The following is a 16,469-nucleotide window of genomic DNA, read 5'->3' on the forward strand; positions in this document are numbered from 1 at the left end:
GTCCTTTCAAGATTGAACAAGTCATCAATCCTGTTGCTTACAGACTCCAGTTGCCTCCCTTCTTAAAAATACCCAGGACATTCCATGTTTCCCTGTTGAAACCGCTGATCTTGAATCGGTTTCATTCCTCACTTCCTCCAACTCCGAAAGTCCAAACTCAACGAGGCGTTGAGTATGAAGTGGCCAAGATCCTGGACTCACGTCACCGTTACGGTCAACTACAATATCTTATTGACTGGAAGGGTTATGGTCCTGAGGAACGTTCATGGACCAATGCTTCTGATGTCCATGCTCCTGCCTTGGTCCGGAGATTCCATTCCAAGTTTCCTCAAAAGACAAAGAAGTGTCCTGGGGCCACTCCTAAAGGGGGGGGTGCTGTCACGATCCGGGTATCTGGACGCCATTTCTTACCCATCAGATGCCTCCTAAGGCTGGCTCAGCGCTCCAGGACCGGATCCCATCTGTTATCCTGATGTGTACATTCCTGTATCCTCTCCTGTCACTCTGGGACGCTGTCACAGTAAACGCCATATTACACCTGGCATGGCGTCTCCCGCGGCCTCCGCCGCCGTCCCTGAACTTCTGCATGCAGAGTGTCTGAGTGGCGATTACGTCAGCCGCGGCCTCCGCTGTGTCCGCGTGGTTGGATGTGCATCTGTCAGCCTGGCGCCTCCTGTCTCCGGTGGCCGGCGCCGCCATTACTGTTTTCATTACCACATGGATTACAAACCAAACTTCCCTCCAAGTGTCTGCATGGGCGCAGCCATCTTGGATTCTGTCAGCTGATCATTTCCACCAATCTGTTCTCAGTATTGATAATCTGCATAATTGCCTAGCCAATCCCTTCCTTGCTGCAGGTATAAATACACTGTGCCTGAGCAAGGAAGGCGTCAGTGCTTTGGTTGTCAAACCTAGTTCCTGTTTGTCTCTCTCCTGTGATTGTCTTCCAGGTTCCAGCTCCTGTCTCAAGACTTCCACCATAGAGACCCGCACCAGCATTCCACCTGCGGTGTAGCCTGACTCTCCAATCCATTGTGGATTCATCTGTTTCCAGCTACAACATTACCTGCTTCCAGCTCAGCTTCCAGCAGAGTACAGCTTCCCTTAAAGGGCCGGTGTCCTTTCTACACTTTACCACTCTCCACCGGTATTATTATTTCTCCGCTCTCAAGTTCTACATTTCAGTTCATATTTCATCGTTCCCAAGTTCATTTATTATTTAACTGGTTCCAGCCAGTATCCACTCCGTGCTAACAACAGTCTGGTTCCAGCCAGTATCCACAGCAGCTGTTTTATCTTCAGCAACCCAGCTTTTCCTGGAACACCAGCTGGCACAATCCTGGGTTATCTCCATTGCTACAGTCGGGCCTGGTAAGGACTTTGCATCTAGAAGATCATAAGAACTATCTCACACTACCAGTGCCCTGTGGCTCCTGCCATCCTGTAGTACCCAGGAACTGTATTTATTCTTTGCTGACTTTTACGTTTTCTTTTACTGCTGCTGTGTTGCGGAGTTGTCATAATAAACATCATTGACTTTTATCCAAGTTGTCGTGGTCACGCCTTCGGGCAGTTATTATTCATGTTACTTACATGTCCAGGGGTCTGATACAACCTCCCAGGTTCCGGTACATCTCAGCCCCTACAACTGAGGCTGCCTCCCGTCAGCTCAGGCCCTCAGTTGTGACACTGCCCACTTCTCCCCACGGCTACTCCCATCCTGCCCACTTCTCCCCACGGCTACTCCCATCCTGCCCACTTCTTCCCACCGCTACTCCCATCCTGCCCACTTCTTCCCACCGCTACTCCCATCCTGCCCACTTCTTCCCACCACTACTCCCATCCTGCCCACTTCTTCCCACCGCTACTCCCATCCTGCCCACTTCTTCCCACCGCTACTCCCATCCTGCCCACTTCTTCCCACCGCTACTCCCATCCTGCCCACTTCTTCCCACCGCTACTCCCATCCTGTCCACTTCTTCCCACCGCTACTCCCATCCTGCCCACTTCTCCCCACCGCTACTCCCATCCTGCCCACTTCTTCCCACCACTACTCCCATCCTACCACCCCTTCTATTACTTCCTGCTTGGCCCCTACTCTGCACAGGATACAGTAAAGTTCCAGATGAACAGTCGATATACTGACGCCGGAATCCTGAAGGAGCCACAAGCCCGGCGTCAAAATACAGACAGCCGGATTCCCGAATGCCCTTTTATTGGGACGCGCCGGTGCGTCCTGCCGCAGGGGGGGTCAGGTTTAGGCATCCTGCCCACTTCTCCCCACCGCTACTCCCATCCTGCCCACTTCTCCCCACCACTACTCCCATCCTGCCCATTTCTTCCCACCACTACTCCCATCCTGCCGCCCCTTATATTACTTCCTGCTTGCCCCCCTACTCTGCACAGGATACAGTAAAGTTCCAGATGAACAGTCGATATACTGACGCCGGAATCCTGAAGGAGCCACAAGCCCGGCATCAAAATACAGACAGCCGGATTCCCGAATGCCCTTTTAGTGGGACGCGCTGGCGGAATTGGACTGAGATGAGGACCGGGCGGTTGATGGCGGCGATTTTGTAGGCCATTGGCGGAGGCGGTGGCAGTACCAGGCATTGGCTCAGCGGTGATAGGAGTAATTGGCGGGACTTGGAGGACATTATAACTGCAGTGCCTCACCAGCCCCTGAACTCACCGCACGCCACTGCTATCTATCTATCTATCTATCTATCTATCTATCAATATATATATATATATATATATAGAGAGAGAGAGAAAGAGAGAGAGAGAGAGAGAGATATAAAGATTCACAGGGAGGACGGCACTCATAGGATTTTTCAGCATAAAGAAATGTATTCAAACAGTTGCACTCAGTGTGCACCTGTTTGAACACATTACCTTATGCTGAAAAATCCTCTGAGAGCCGTCCTCCCTGCAAATCTTCTACATTGGTGGTCAACCCATATTGGACTAGGACACCGGAGTAATACTTTAATAGTTTTTGAGTGCCGGACTGCGTGTTTGTTTATATATATATATATATATATATATATATATATATATATATATATATATATAGGTAGTGGAGAAAATAAGCGCTAATGAGTGTAGTGACAATTATAACGGAAATACTCAGGTGGGTTAAAAATTAATATGGCCTTGGGCACTTATCTGGTAAGTAAGAACTTCCAGTCGATGTTCATCATTTTAGGATTAACATGTAAAAAGAAGAAACAGCAAAACATAGTGTGTATCGTTCATGAATTAAAATAATGCCATTCGCAATATAGGGCACGAGCTTAGGGAACTGGCTTATTCCCAATAAAATGTAATCTGTAACTTCACAACATAAAATACAGATTTAATGAACAATCACATAAAAAACGGCTAGACAACACACGTACAAGATTTAAAATCATAAAAGCTTATCTGTCCATTATGGGAATAGGGAGGTCAGCAACAAACTATCCCAGGGACACAAGATAGCCAAAGGTTATGCGTACAGGATAAAAAAGTTCAAACGCTTATCTGTCCATCAAGGGGAGTTTCAGCAGCAAACAGTCCCAACGCGTTTCGTCCGTCAAGATGTGGACTTCTTCAAGGGGATATATATATACACAAAAATGTTAATAAAGATGTACAGCAAGGTATTGTACATTTTAATGACTCACTTTCTGTAGAAGAGACCAGACTTTCTGGTAGAACCCCACAGGCACCCGGTTGATAGCTCCATCAAGTCTTCTTCTTCTTAGCCACTGGCCTTGGTGATCATCCAAAACAAGTTGGGGTCCACAGGACGCTACTGGAGACATTGTCCCTGTTGGAGATGATGGACTACTGCATCTCTGTAATGAAACATGAAAACCTAATGAGCAAATACACGTAGCCTTATTCTCCATAACTCGGGATTAGCATACATGTCCAGGATTAGTAGTTCAGGAAACAGCGGTGTGAGTAATTATTTTCTGTAAGCCAAAAAGAGAATAATAAGAAGAATAAGAAGATTAAACTCTAATTTTCCAGCAGTTTATTATGTTCCACTGTATTAAGGAAATATGCAAATTGTACCTCTGAAACTGTTGAGGAACAATATTGCCCATCAGGTCCTGCCAGGTTGTGAAAATTCTTAATTTAATACCAGCTATTTTTAATAAACCAACTCAGCGTTGAAACTTCAGTATATATTAATTTATTTGGGAAAAACCTATACACTCAGATATACTTAATAGTGTTGATTGATAAATGCTACTATTTTAAAACTGTTTTTTTTTTTTAATTAACATGGAAGTCAATGGTCCACAGTCAGTACGTAAATATACACTCTTTAAAAAAAAATGTTTTTACTGATATCTTAAAATACTAGGAAATATTTGTGCAAACATAAAGCAAACATGTATGAAAAAATAAAAATAAGCAATAAATAAATTAATAAATAAAGGTACTGAAAAGAGAACGATACAGCCTCTAAGTATATATGTACAGGAACATGAAAGGAAGGCTAAACCTCAAAGATGCATCTGGCTGTTTGATGTTTGTGTACTGCCAATAAATTTCCATTTTCATTCTCTTTATTCATGTTTAGCCTTGTCTGAATACAACTCCAGATTTATCCTACTTATACAGTAGTTTTTCTATGCCAAGCAAGGGAAAGTAATGTTTTATAGAATAAAACTGTATTCAATTCCAAATGAGATGATCACGTGACTATTCCGTCTGTTTAGCACACTCCCATATGAAGGGGGACGTTTATATGGCTAATGACATAAAAATCAGGTTTATAAAAATATTCATCAGGATATGAAATATTAAACAAAAAGATCTAGCACCACCAGTTTCGGTACTGAACCTGTCACGCACCACAATCTGGGAGAGTATCTATATTGGGGTCCATGGGTCTACACCGCTCCCATATAATTATACTTACCCCTCCGGGGTCTCGCAGCGACCACTGCTGTAGACATAAATCACAGGGAAGATGGTGTGGCGGCCATTTTCCTGGTGATTTGCGCATACGCAGTATATATGTCCTCAGGAATAAAGCACAGGCACCATGTTCCCGAAGATCAGCGCATGCATAGTAGACTCTAGCACAAAGCCAGAGTATACAACGCTTAGGCCACTGCCAGACAGGAGGGGGCCCACACAGGGGCTCCCTCCTCTTTTTATGAAAGAAGTATTTTGAAAACTGAAGACTGCAGCTGGGGCTAATATCAATTCATTCAAACTTGTTTACATTATTACAGCACCATAAACTCTTCATGATCTAGAAATATAGGGCCTGATACTGAGGACATCACCAAATGAGGCCACATCAAATGATTGTTAGCTTGTGCCATAGGCCGCACACACATCTTTGAGACCTTAATATTTATTCCGTAGTCATCTCTGCCTTGTTTCTGCTGCCGCTGACTGGGTGCTTTTGGGTGAGTAATCGGTGGCAACAATGAGAACCCACAAAAGAGAACAGTTTACTGTGTGATGGGTTGTGAAGTAGATAAGAAGACAGAGTTACTTATTATTCCAGTTAGTGCATGTTCAGATGGACCACCTGAACCTAGCATGGATTGGGTGTAAGTGCCGATGATAGACATCAAACATGATCTGAAGAGTGGAGTGGTGCGATTGCATAGATGGGTGCGACTCTGAATACTTGCGTCAGCATCCTGTTCATAGTCCATTTGCAGTGGGTGTCTGGAATTGCATAAATTCCATGTGACTCAGACCCAGAGTTTCCAACCTCTCAGTGTCCAACTAACCAATAAGTGGTATTCTTAAAACACATGGGTGCAAGGACCAGTGTTGAATACAAGAGGAGGGGGATGGAGGGGTCCCCCATCCCAACAGTCTCTGTTCTTTCTCTGCCCTGATGTGCCGCACACTGGTGCTCTGCAGCGCTGCTATAGCTGTCAGGGGTAGTGGCCAGGAGAGAAGTGTTATCAAGGAAGGGATCACCCTCCCCCTGGATCCCACACTGGCAGGGACTGATGAGCTGGGCAGTTATATTTGTCTATCTGAGCTGAAGGCAGAAGACTTGGCTAATATATTTCATATTTCAGTCACCTCTACTGGCCTCCCCTGCAGCCAATGGTAGGCTTGCATCTATACATAGGGCACCAAACCTACCAGAATCCAGTAAGGTTGTGTAAGCCAAATTGATTTCCACCATCAGGTGTTTCAAATTGTTAAATATGGGGGCAGACTTTTGCCACTTGATATTGCCCAAGAGCATCACACCTCTCTAAATGCTAACACCACATTTCCCTTGACATCTCAGATGATGATGACATACTGCAACATCATATATATATTTTAAATAGATAAGACTCTTCTATTTGGCAGGGAAAATCAATGCTTTAGCTTGATGATCCCTCACATGCTCAGTATGACAATATAAAAGCATCTAAGACTTTTTCAAAAATCATTATAGAAACAGAAAATGCTCAGACAAATAATAATAAATATGGGACAGATTGTGTGAATCACCTCTCACAATTCTGAATACAATACAATGGAAAACAGAGAACCCAGTTATCTCTTATAGTAATGGGATAACATTACCATTGAATCAAACCCCACTGGTTAGAGGGTGCCTACACACACAAGAGTGATTTAATGTGACCCATCCAGTGTTTCTACAGTTGGAGTACCTGTCACTGACATAGAGGAGAAGCAGTCAGCAGTTTCTTACCTGTGAAGCTGGATTTGCTGCTGCCACCCCTCACCTCCTGCCCACTAAGATAAGAAGTTAAGAATTAGTGGGCGTGGGAGAGCACAACATTAGTGAGAAGGGCGCTTCTTCCAAGGGGATAGAGGCGCCAACTAGATGATGTGCGGGGTCGACTTCAGCTGGATAATGCTTTCGGCTCCAAAATATCTTCCATGGTATGGTATGTTACGTCGACATTCAGAATGTACAACATTGAAATGGTCATAATGTCGATAATAAGCATATCACCAATCGGAATGTCAATATAACATTTCTACAGAATATAGACCCTAACCCTAATGGCAGCCCAACCCTAACTGCAGCCTCATCATTACCCTCATTCTAACCCTAACCCTAAACTTGTAAACCTAAACATACCGACCATGTCAATATTTTGACTGTCGATATAATCACTACCCAAATATGAAATTTAGATCAATACTCCCTGTAGCTTTGTTGCAAAGTATTATTTTTTTGTAAAGTATTGCTATCATTAGTTTATGTAGTAATGAAGATGCTGCTATTGATTGGACGCTTACTAATTTAATAAATAAATAAATAAATAAATAAACAGACTCTAACAACCTGCATATTTTTTTTACTCTTTAGTGAATTAGAAAATACTAGCCAATGGTAACTGTTGTCATAATGTGAAAGAATTGAAAGAATGCAATGCATTGTGGGAGAAATATGTACAGGCACATGAGGAGAAAACAGCTTGTTCTAAAAAAAAAAAAGGCACATGTAAATAATGACAATATGTTTATAAGGTAAGTTTCCTTACAACAGCACAGGGGAATGAAGAACACAGGATGGTATAGGAGGAGCTGTGACAGAAAAGCACAAGGACACAAATGATGGGTTTACCGTAGACCTTGATGAGTGGATACTGCTGCTTACAGAATGGCCAAACAAGAACTACAGGAGAACATAGAAAATAAAGTGTGTAAATGAGAATCCTACTAGACATGCAATAGATCCCATGCACATAGAAAGAAAAGGATTGCAGGTAGCTGAAAGCGTTAGTAAAACAGTTATATGTTAGCAAAAACAATGAACAGACATTTCTGTCATGACATTATTATATATAACTGGTCCATCAAAGATTATTCAGCTCAGCGACTGACCATCTACTGTAGCACCTGAAAAACACACAGAGGCGTTTTATATTTGATAATCATCCATTACTGGGGAAAACACTATGGGGTATATTCAATTAAGGTCGAAACTGCTGTCTTATCGAAAAGACGGCAGTTTTCGACTTTTTCAGGTCGGAAGGCTTTCCGACCTATTCAGTCGCAAGCATTTTTATACGGCAAGTCGGGGAATTCGACTTGTCGAATAGTACGTGAATTGGCGGTATAGCTGCCGATTCACGTGCTTCTGAGGGAAACGGGGCCAAATTCAACAGATTTTGGCCCCGTTTCCGACCATCTCAGTATGACTTAAAAAAAAGTTGAACTGAGATGAGGGACCTGAGAGGAGGAGAGGGGGGAGAGACGCGGGCAGACGGGGGACAGCAGCACTACAGCACAGCGCTGCAGGAGGATGTGTCATAGCCGCCGCTCACGGCAGCGTCCACCCGGCTCCAGCAAGTGAGGTCCCGCTTGCTGGAGATGGGTGGACGCTGCCGTGAGGTCTGGCGGCTGTGCCACATCCTCCTGCAGCGCTGCTGTCCCCCGTCTGCCCGCGGCTGTCCCCCGTCTGCCCGCGGCTCTTCCGCCTCTCCGGTCCCTCATCTCAATTTGACTTTTTGAAAGTCGAATTGAGATGGGCTTTGAATAGCCCTCATCGGATCCATTCCGACAAATGCATCTTGGAATGAATCCGACCCTAATTGAATATACCCCTATGCATCACAAGGTATATATGTACAAATATGGCCAAAAATAGGATATTTCATGGATATGATTTCCACCTAAACTACATAATTAGGACAAAACAGATTATTATTCCACAAAATAGAATGTCTTAGACCTTGTCCAACATTAATTAGATCATTATAACGTTAGTAATAAACCTGAGGTGCTTCCTCCATTTGGATGTGCCTCAGAATAGAGCCAAAATTCCTGGGAGATTTTTATATCTTTGTAGTAGTTACAATTACAATTTACGGAGTTGTGTTTCCTGGTAGCTACATGATCATTGTGTAAAGTGAAATCACAGCAACTAGCAGTTTATAAAAAAAAAGATCTAAACAGTATTTATCTTGAATGATACAGCTATTAAGTCCAGCAGAAAAGGTAGTGAGTACAAAGGTTATGTAATAAGTTCATAATTTTTTGTGATTATCAAATTGGGTGGACCATAAGCATTTATAGGAAAATCCTTCTGTTTGCAGATAAACGCAGGCCACAAACATGCAAACCAACAATCTGCAGAGAGGTACTGTAGTCAGAAAGAAATAATTATACTGTAGCTGGGAAGCCATGAAGCTAAAAGCTAGACGATTGCAGAAAACTGTTAAGTCCCCAGGTATGGAGTATGTTAGTGCATATTCAAAATGATAAAAATATTAAAATATCATTAAGATTCTGATTTATAATTGGTAAATGTAAACAATGTATTTACAAATACAAGCTGTGAATGACAACTGCCTTAATACAGCTGGGATTATTTACAGAAACTTATATTTTTAAATTGGTGACGCAGCACTAAAAAGTGTTAAACAGACTGAAATAGATGAAATCCAAGTCGTTATTCACCTGATCCTCTGCACTAAATCTCCTATACATCTGAAACCAGAAATAAATGATATGGTGATTCCAAGAAAGCAAAATAAAGCAAATAAGAAGACATCACTGAAGAACTGTGTAATTTAAAGAGGATGACTAGACAGGGGCAGAATCATAGAGGGTGCATTGTCCAGGTCTGAATGTGACGAAAGGCCCAGCAATACCTAACCTCTGAGGACCCCACTCTACTCTCAAAAGAGCAAATATCTTTAGAACAAGCGTCAGATGTGTCCTTGTCGAATGCTCCGAATTATGCATGCTCTGCTCTTTTGAGGGGTGTTGATCATAGGGTCGACAGTAACTAGGTCGACAGTCATTAGGTCGACAGTGACTAGGTTGACACCTGAAATAGGTTGACATGGTCATTAGGTGGACTTGGACAAGGTAGACGTGGAAAAAACTAAGAGTCGACATGAGTTTAAAAAAAAAAATTGGTGTCATTTACTTCGTAAAGTGACGGGGAACCCCAATTAGTGTACAGTGTCTCCTTGCATGGCTCGCTTCGCATGCCATGCTTCATGCAAGGTGCCTCACTCCACTACCGCTGCGCTCAGCACAGGTTACTATTCCCAATCATAGTACACGTGGATCGAAAGTATGAAAAAGTTCAAAAAATGAAGGAAAAAAAGTGAAAAACTGTCGACCTTTTCCATGTAGACCTTTTCCATGTCAACCTAGTGACCATGTCGACTAATAGTGGTCGACCTAATGAGTGTCGACCTAAAGACCATTTACCCTTTTGAGAGTCGAATACAAGAAAATGGCATCGCTCGGTAAATGGCATTTTTCTGTAGGAAACAGCGATTCACTGTTCTGTCCCTGAGCATGGACTTCATCATAAAGTTGCCACCCCTTAGGGGTCAGGAGTGCACTGTTCTGCCCCTGTGCATGGACTTCAATATAAAGCTACACCTTGATATGTAGAGAGGACCTGTGAAAAAGTGTAAAAGCTGCTAAATAATTCTCCTATGGTTCCTAAATAGTACAGAAATACTGTGTGCCCCCTATATACTCTGTGTGGGAGTCCTTAAGCATATTGTTCTGTAACCAGTTCAGAGCGGCTGTCTTTGGGGGTCATTCCGACCTGATCTAGCTATTTTTTGCAGCGCTGCGATCAGGTCAAAACTCGGCAAAACTGCCCATGTGTATGCACTGCAATGCGCAAGCGTCATACGGGTTCAGACCTACTCAGAAACTGCACAAAACGTTTTTGTACCGCTTGGCTGCACAAGCGTTCGCACACTTGCAAAGCGAAAATACACTTCCCCATAGGCGGCGACTATCTGATCGCAGCGCTGCAAAAAATAGATAGCGAGCGATCAGGTCGGAATGACCCCCTTTATTCATCTCAAGCGCTCACAATGCAAGGGAGCTGTGACCCAAGAGGACAGTTGCCCATTAGCAAGAATATGAAAGTATTAAAAATTATTAGTTGGACTCCCTGTATCTACATTTATGCTGACTTTAATAATATCTGTCCAACCAATCACCTAGATGGCTAGCTTGAATGAAAATCTGGTAATGGATGGGAGTGGTTTCCAGATGGTAGACAGACAGTAAATAGATAGGTAATAGGTCAACACCAGATGGTCAACAGACAATAAGTCGACAGGATCAAAAGGCCGACAGTTAAATGGTCTACGTGGACATAGGTCGACAGGGTCAAAAGGTCAACAGGTTTAAATGGTCGGCACATAAAACACGATTTTACGGGTTAGTGGTTGGGTGAGGGTTAGGCACTTGCGGGAGGATTAAGCTGCCAGAGGGGACGGTTAAGGTTAGGCACTTGGTGGAGGACAAGGTTGCTAGAAGAGACGGTCAGGGTGATGCACCAGGGGGAGGTTTAGGTTTTGAGTAAGGATTAAAAAGCAAAAACACAAACACGTGCTGACCTTTTCTGTGTCAACCATTTGTATGTCAACCTTTTGACCCTGCCGACCTAAGCTTATTTCGACCACTGCCAACCTTTTGATGGTCAACCATCTGGTCTCGATCTATTGACTAAACACTGTCGATCTTTTAATCCACACCCAATGGCAGCAAGTGACAACCAACCATGGAAGTATATATTCCTCCCCGACCTGAAACACCAGCAGCCTGTCATTCAGGGACCAATGAAACTGCGTCCATAGATGCCATCGCTGGCTGTGACATGCCCCTGAAATGGTTGCGACACGATTGCGTTTTCTTTGCCACTCCCGTTACCGCCCCCAAATGGTCGTTGTCTGTCAATCACTCTGCGTGCTAAGCCACACTACGAACGTTGTCGCAAGACCATCTTGGCACATGTGCAGTGCGACTCAGACGCATGCAGGTAGAAGAAACATTTTCCATTTGCTAAAATATTGGAGTTGCAGCCACCTCTGAACCAGGATCTCAGTTACTGCTATCTACCACATTAGAATTTAAACAAACACCACAGACTTTGTAATGGAAACTGATAGAAGCAGCTCTGAAAGAGAATCTTAACAGGTAAAAATCTGTGTGAAATAGTATTACTTACATTGCTGGGTGTACTCACAAGGCAGGTTGCATATATTATATTTGATGTATGTCATTTATTAAGGAGTAACAGGTGATGCAACAGTAAACTTACTTGCTTCATTTCACTTCGCAGCTTATTAATGCCGGTTCTTTCAGTCTTAGTGGCCCCTGTGTGTCCCATCTCGTGTATAGAAATAGCTGGACTGGTGGCAGAAGACTCAATTGGGCGCACTTAAAAACAACAAAGGACAATTGTACACTTTTTATGTAGAATGTGTATTAAAAAAGATAAGAAGCAAAGATACAAACCCAAGAAATTTAAATTTTATAGCCAAACAGGGATCAGTACGAGATCCCTGGGGTCGGAATCCCGGCGCTCAGGAGACAGACGCCGGGAGCTGGGATCCCGGCGGCAAGCACAGCGTGTCCCCTTGCGGGCTCGCTGCGCTCGCCACACTTCGGGCCCGGTGGCGTCCTTTAGTCGCACAGGTTTCAATTCCCATCCGGGTGGTGGCATGGACCACCACCCAAGAGGGGTAACCAGCCAGCGGTCAGGACTCCGACCGCCGGTATTTCAGCTGGTGTCGGGATTCCAGCGTCAGTATCTTGACCACCGGGATCCCGACAGGCGGTCAACTGACTGCCTCCCCCAAACAATCAATAATCACCTTGTCACATTTCTTACTAAAAAGACAGCTACTCAACATTTTATTACTTGGAAAATAAAGCTCTATATTCATTTTAATGATATGTAGCTGTCATTCAGCATGCTGCTCCGCTAAGCTAATGAAGAAGAGCCAACCATGTGATTTTAATAACCCCATGGGTGGTCTGAATGATATACTCCAAGCCAAATATTTCTTACAATTATCCAATCCTCCAACTCGTACAGAACAGTTCCTCTAGTGAACAACATGTAAGAATAAAGAACAATTTTGAACTATAAGAACACTAAAATGTGATATTGTGGTATACGCTCGTATTCTAAAGTGTATTGATCACTTACAACTGCGTTCCACGCCAAACTCTTTCCCACTAAGAATATGATGAAGAAGATTCTTCATGTCAAAAGGACTGAGACTCATCAAACTTTCAGAGGCTTCTTCGCCTGAAAAGAGATTCACATCAGGTTCAGAGGATGTGGAGAAGTAAACGGACGCCCTACTGCTATAAATCATAGTTGCCTATTCTCTTGGAATATCTGGTAGACATCGCCAGAATTTCAGTGGGGTTTCCCGGAGTGAGTAGACCAACTTCCTGGATCCACCCACTTTACTAGGACTGTGGCCGAGCTCCCTACTGAGATGATATGATTCACTGTGCCAACCCCCTCCCAAAGACAGACACACACACACACACACACACACACACACACACACACACACACACACACACACACACACACACACACACACACACACACACACACACACACACACTTACTTCCTACCTCTGGGTTCTCCCATTGAGCCTAAGTAAAATGGTGGTTATCAAATTCAGGGTATCAAATCTAGGAGTAATATTTCAGATTTAAAAAAGGATTTCTAGGTTACTGCCTTTTGGCTCCAAATGGGAATACCTGTCTAATTTCAACATTATTCACAACAGAGCCTTTGTGATAATCCAACGTACTGTATGTTGCACCTTTACATAAGGCTACAATGCTGCCAATTCTGCTATGGCACGTGCCGGGGGAAGAGATAAAATGGGCCAGGTTACAGCTAAATCACCTAGTTTATATTTACATATTTATATCAAATTCAAATATTTTGAAACAAAAAAAAACATTTTTAAGATACTGTAGAATAAATGGGCAATGGTTACACAATACTGTTATATATGGAAGTATTTCTAAATTCTACGCTATTAGCTGGCATGTTGCAAGAAGGAAGTCATAGTGTCAACACTTACAAAGTCGATATTCAGAATGGCGACAGCTATGATGTTGACATTGTAGAAATTAACATGTCGGCATCTGCAGAATGTCAACATGTTCACACTATCAACATGTGAAATGTCAACATTCTGTATGAACCAAGAGTGGAGGATTAGGGTTATGCTACAGGAAGGGAAGGTAGGGTTATGCATTAGGGGGAGGGTTAGGCTGCAGGAGGGGAGGCTAGGATTAGGCACTAGGGGGAGATTTAAGGGTTAGAGTTAAGCTGGGTACACACTGGTCGATATATATCGTTTGTCATATCAAGGAAAGATATATTGAGAATGGATCGGTGGGTGTGTACACCCAATAAGTCTGTGAACAACGTCGTACACCGGCTGCAGTAACCGCCAACACTGACATCACAGCTTGACGGGCAAATTTAAATGCCCACCCAGTTGTGACATCTGTCCAGACATCACAAGCAGCCAATTGGTAAGTGTGTATAACTTACATAATGAGCCTCTCTGTCAGTACCACGGCAGATAAATCTTTTAACTGTGTACCCAGCCTTAGAGGTTAGCCATACTTACTGCCAGAAATGCAGCAGCATCTGCTGAAAGTTATCCTGACATCATTGATGGTCATGTAAGACACTGCTGGAGGCATGGGACTGACCTACCAGATAAGTTACCACTAGACAACCAAGGGCATTTTGTCGATATTCTATTCATGTCAGCATTTCATATATGTCCACATGTCGAGCATGAATGTCGACAAAATATACCACACCCTTAGGCTAGGGCCACACATAGTGGCCAAGCGGGTGCCAATGAACGGGACCCACTTGGCAGAAAGGAGACTGCACATGGGCGCCTATGCAGACACCCACACATATGCGGCAGTCCCGCCGCCGGATCCAACAGCAGCATACTGTGGTTGGGCCGGATGACAGGACGGCGGGGTTTCAATATGAACACATACATTTCAATGGGCCGCAGGGCCGCACTGTGTTCTATTGAAATCCCATGTGTCACTGGCCAGATCCTATTCTGTGGCATCCTGCAGAACAGGATCCATGTGCACACAAAACCCCCCTACCGGGCAAGCGGGTCCAGTTCAGCGGGATCTGCTTGGCCGCTATGTGTGGCCCGATCCTTATTTTTTCAAAATTACTGTTCTTGAAATTAGTTTAGAGTTGTTGTTTGATCTTTTATTGTGAGTTCCATTGGTATCTAAAGACATGTACAGTACAGCATGCATAGCTGGCAAACATCATTATATATATAAACCGGATTCAAGTACATTGAAGGATCAAGGTCTAAAATTAACCTGAGCAGTTTAAGCTCCTGGCGAGCTCAGTAGCCATCACCTGGATGATGAGACCAATGCGGAGCCTGAGCATCTCCGCGAAGAGACTGGGCTGAGACCGGACGTACATTGCTAGATATATCATTATTTCCTAGAAGGGGAAACATACAGACATTTCATTCTTTTTTGGGTAATTAAATATATCAAAATCATTTTCACTAGTCTGTAGTCTGGACCAATGAAAATCACATCTTGGATGACCAAATTTACACAATATTTGGGTGTTTTTTTTGACACAGGTCACTAAGAATTTGCCATTTTGTCATTCTACATTATCTTTTTAATGATATAAACAAATGTATATTCACTTTTGAAGTTAAAGTGAAAAAAAGAAGGAAGGATTTGCTTTCTGCAAAAAAGGTAGGACGCGGGTCCTTCTCCCATGCCCCCCCCCCCCCCCATCCCACACACATTAGAACGGAGCTCCCTGTGTAGTATGCAGATATGCCCCCTTTTAGGCCACCCCCGCTGTGGCTTTCTACTCCCTTGGTCACATCCTAGAGTAAAAGTCACATCCAAATTCACTTCATGCCACTTTCAAGTAATACAATGCTTCTTTGAAAATCATGGAACACTGACTTATTACATGTGGCATGTTTTTGTATTTGTGCAGTTTATAAATTACCCTTAGAAAGACTCTTCTGAGCTGAAGTAAAACACATCAGTGCAGAATGGGTTTAATAAAAGAATAGGACTACATCTGCAGACTACCAACCCTGAGCTAGTCCTTTCGCAGCGTGGAATTGGCGGCATTTCCGTCCACACACCTAGGAATGGCACTAAATATGCGCCTTCTCCACCATTTTATCTCAATTCATCAATCAGGCTACTCAAAGGAAATCACATATCTGCAATGTGCTGCAAACTAGGCGTACCCGTGCACCTTCTCCATACATTGAAGGAATTCCTCACCGTGCCAAACTACTAGAAATGTCTATACCTCTGCAAATATCTTGCATAATTGATGTCCTTTGGTGGAAATCTAGACGCACTTATGCAAATTAAGCAACGCTGTGGAACCAAGGGGGTAATTCAGAGATGATCGCAGCAGCAAGTTTGTTAGCAGTTGGGCAAAACCATGTGCACTGCAGGTGGGGCAGATATAACATGTGCAGAGAGTTAGATTTGGGTGGGTTATTTTGTTTCTGTGCAGGGTAAATACTGGCTGCTTTATTTTTACACTGCAATTTAGATTTCAGTTTGAACACACCCCACCCAAATCTAACTCTCTCTGCACATGTTATATCTGCTCCTCCTGCAGTGCACATGGTTTTGCCCAACTGCTAACAAATTTGCTGCT

At 43.5% G+C, this 16,469-nt stretch overlaps 1 protein-coding gene across 3 annotated transcripts in view; it reads right to left on the reverse strand.

The window, feature by feature from the left end:
* Window positions 1–16,469, reverse strand: part of PHKA2 (phosphorylase kinase regulatory subunit alpha 2) — a 212,000-nt gene that overhangs the window by 61,331 nt on the left and 134,200 nt on the right. Inside the window, exons 26-31 of one of the 3 annotated variants that reach the window (XM_063955723.1) lie at window positions 15,131–15,260; window positions 12,929–13,030; window positions 12,035–12,153; window positions 9,409–9,438; window positions 7,571–7,621; window positions 3,669–3,842 (exon numbers count right to left, since the gene is read on the reverse strand). In XM_063955723.1, coding sequence (XP_063811793.1) covers window positions 3,669–3,842; window positions 7,571–7,621; window positions 9,409–9,438; window positions 12,035–12,153; window positions 12,929–13,030; window positions 15,131–15,260 — 606 coding nt within the window. The remainder of the gene's footprint in view (window positions 1–3,668; window positions 3,843–7,570; window positions 7,622–9,408; window positions 9,439–12,034; window positions 12,154–12,928; window positions 13,031–15,130; window positions 15,261–16,469) is intronic. The other 2 variants (XM_063955724.1, XM_063955725.1) reach the window with 2 other exon arrangements.

This window comes from Pseudophryne corroboree, chromosome 2 (assembly GCF_028390025.1).
Source record: "Pseudophryne corroboree isolate aPseCor3 chromosome 2, aPseCor3.hap2, whole genome shotgun sequence".
NCBI classification, from domain to species: Eukaryota; Metazoa; Chordata; class Amphibia; order Anura; family Myobatrachidae; genus Pseudophryne; species Pseudophryne corroboree.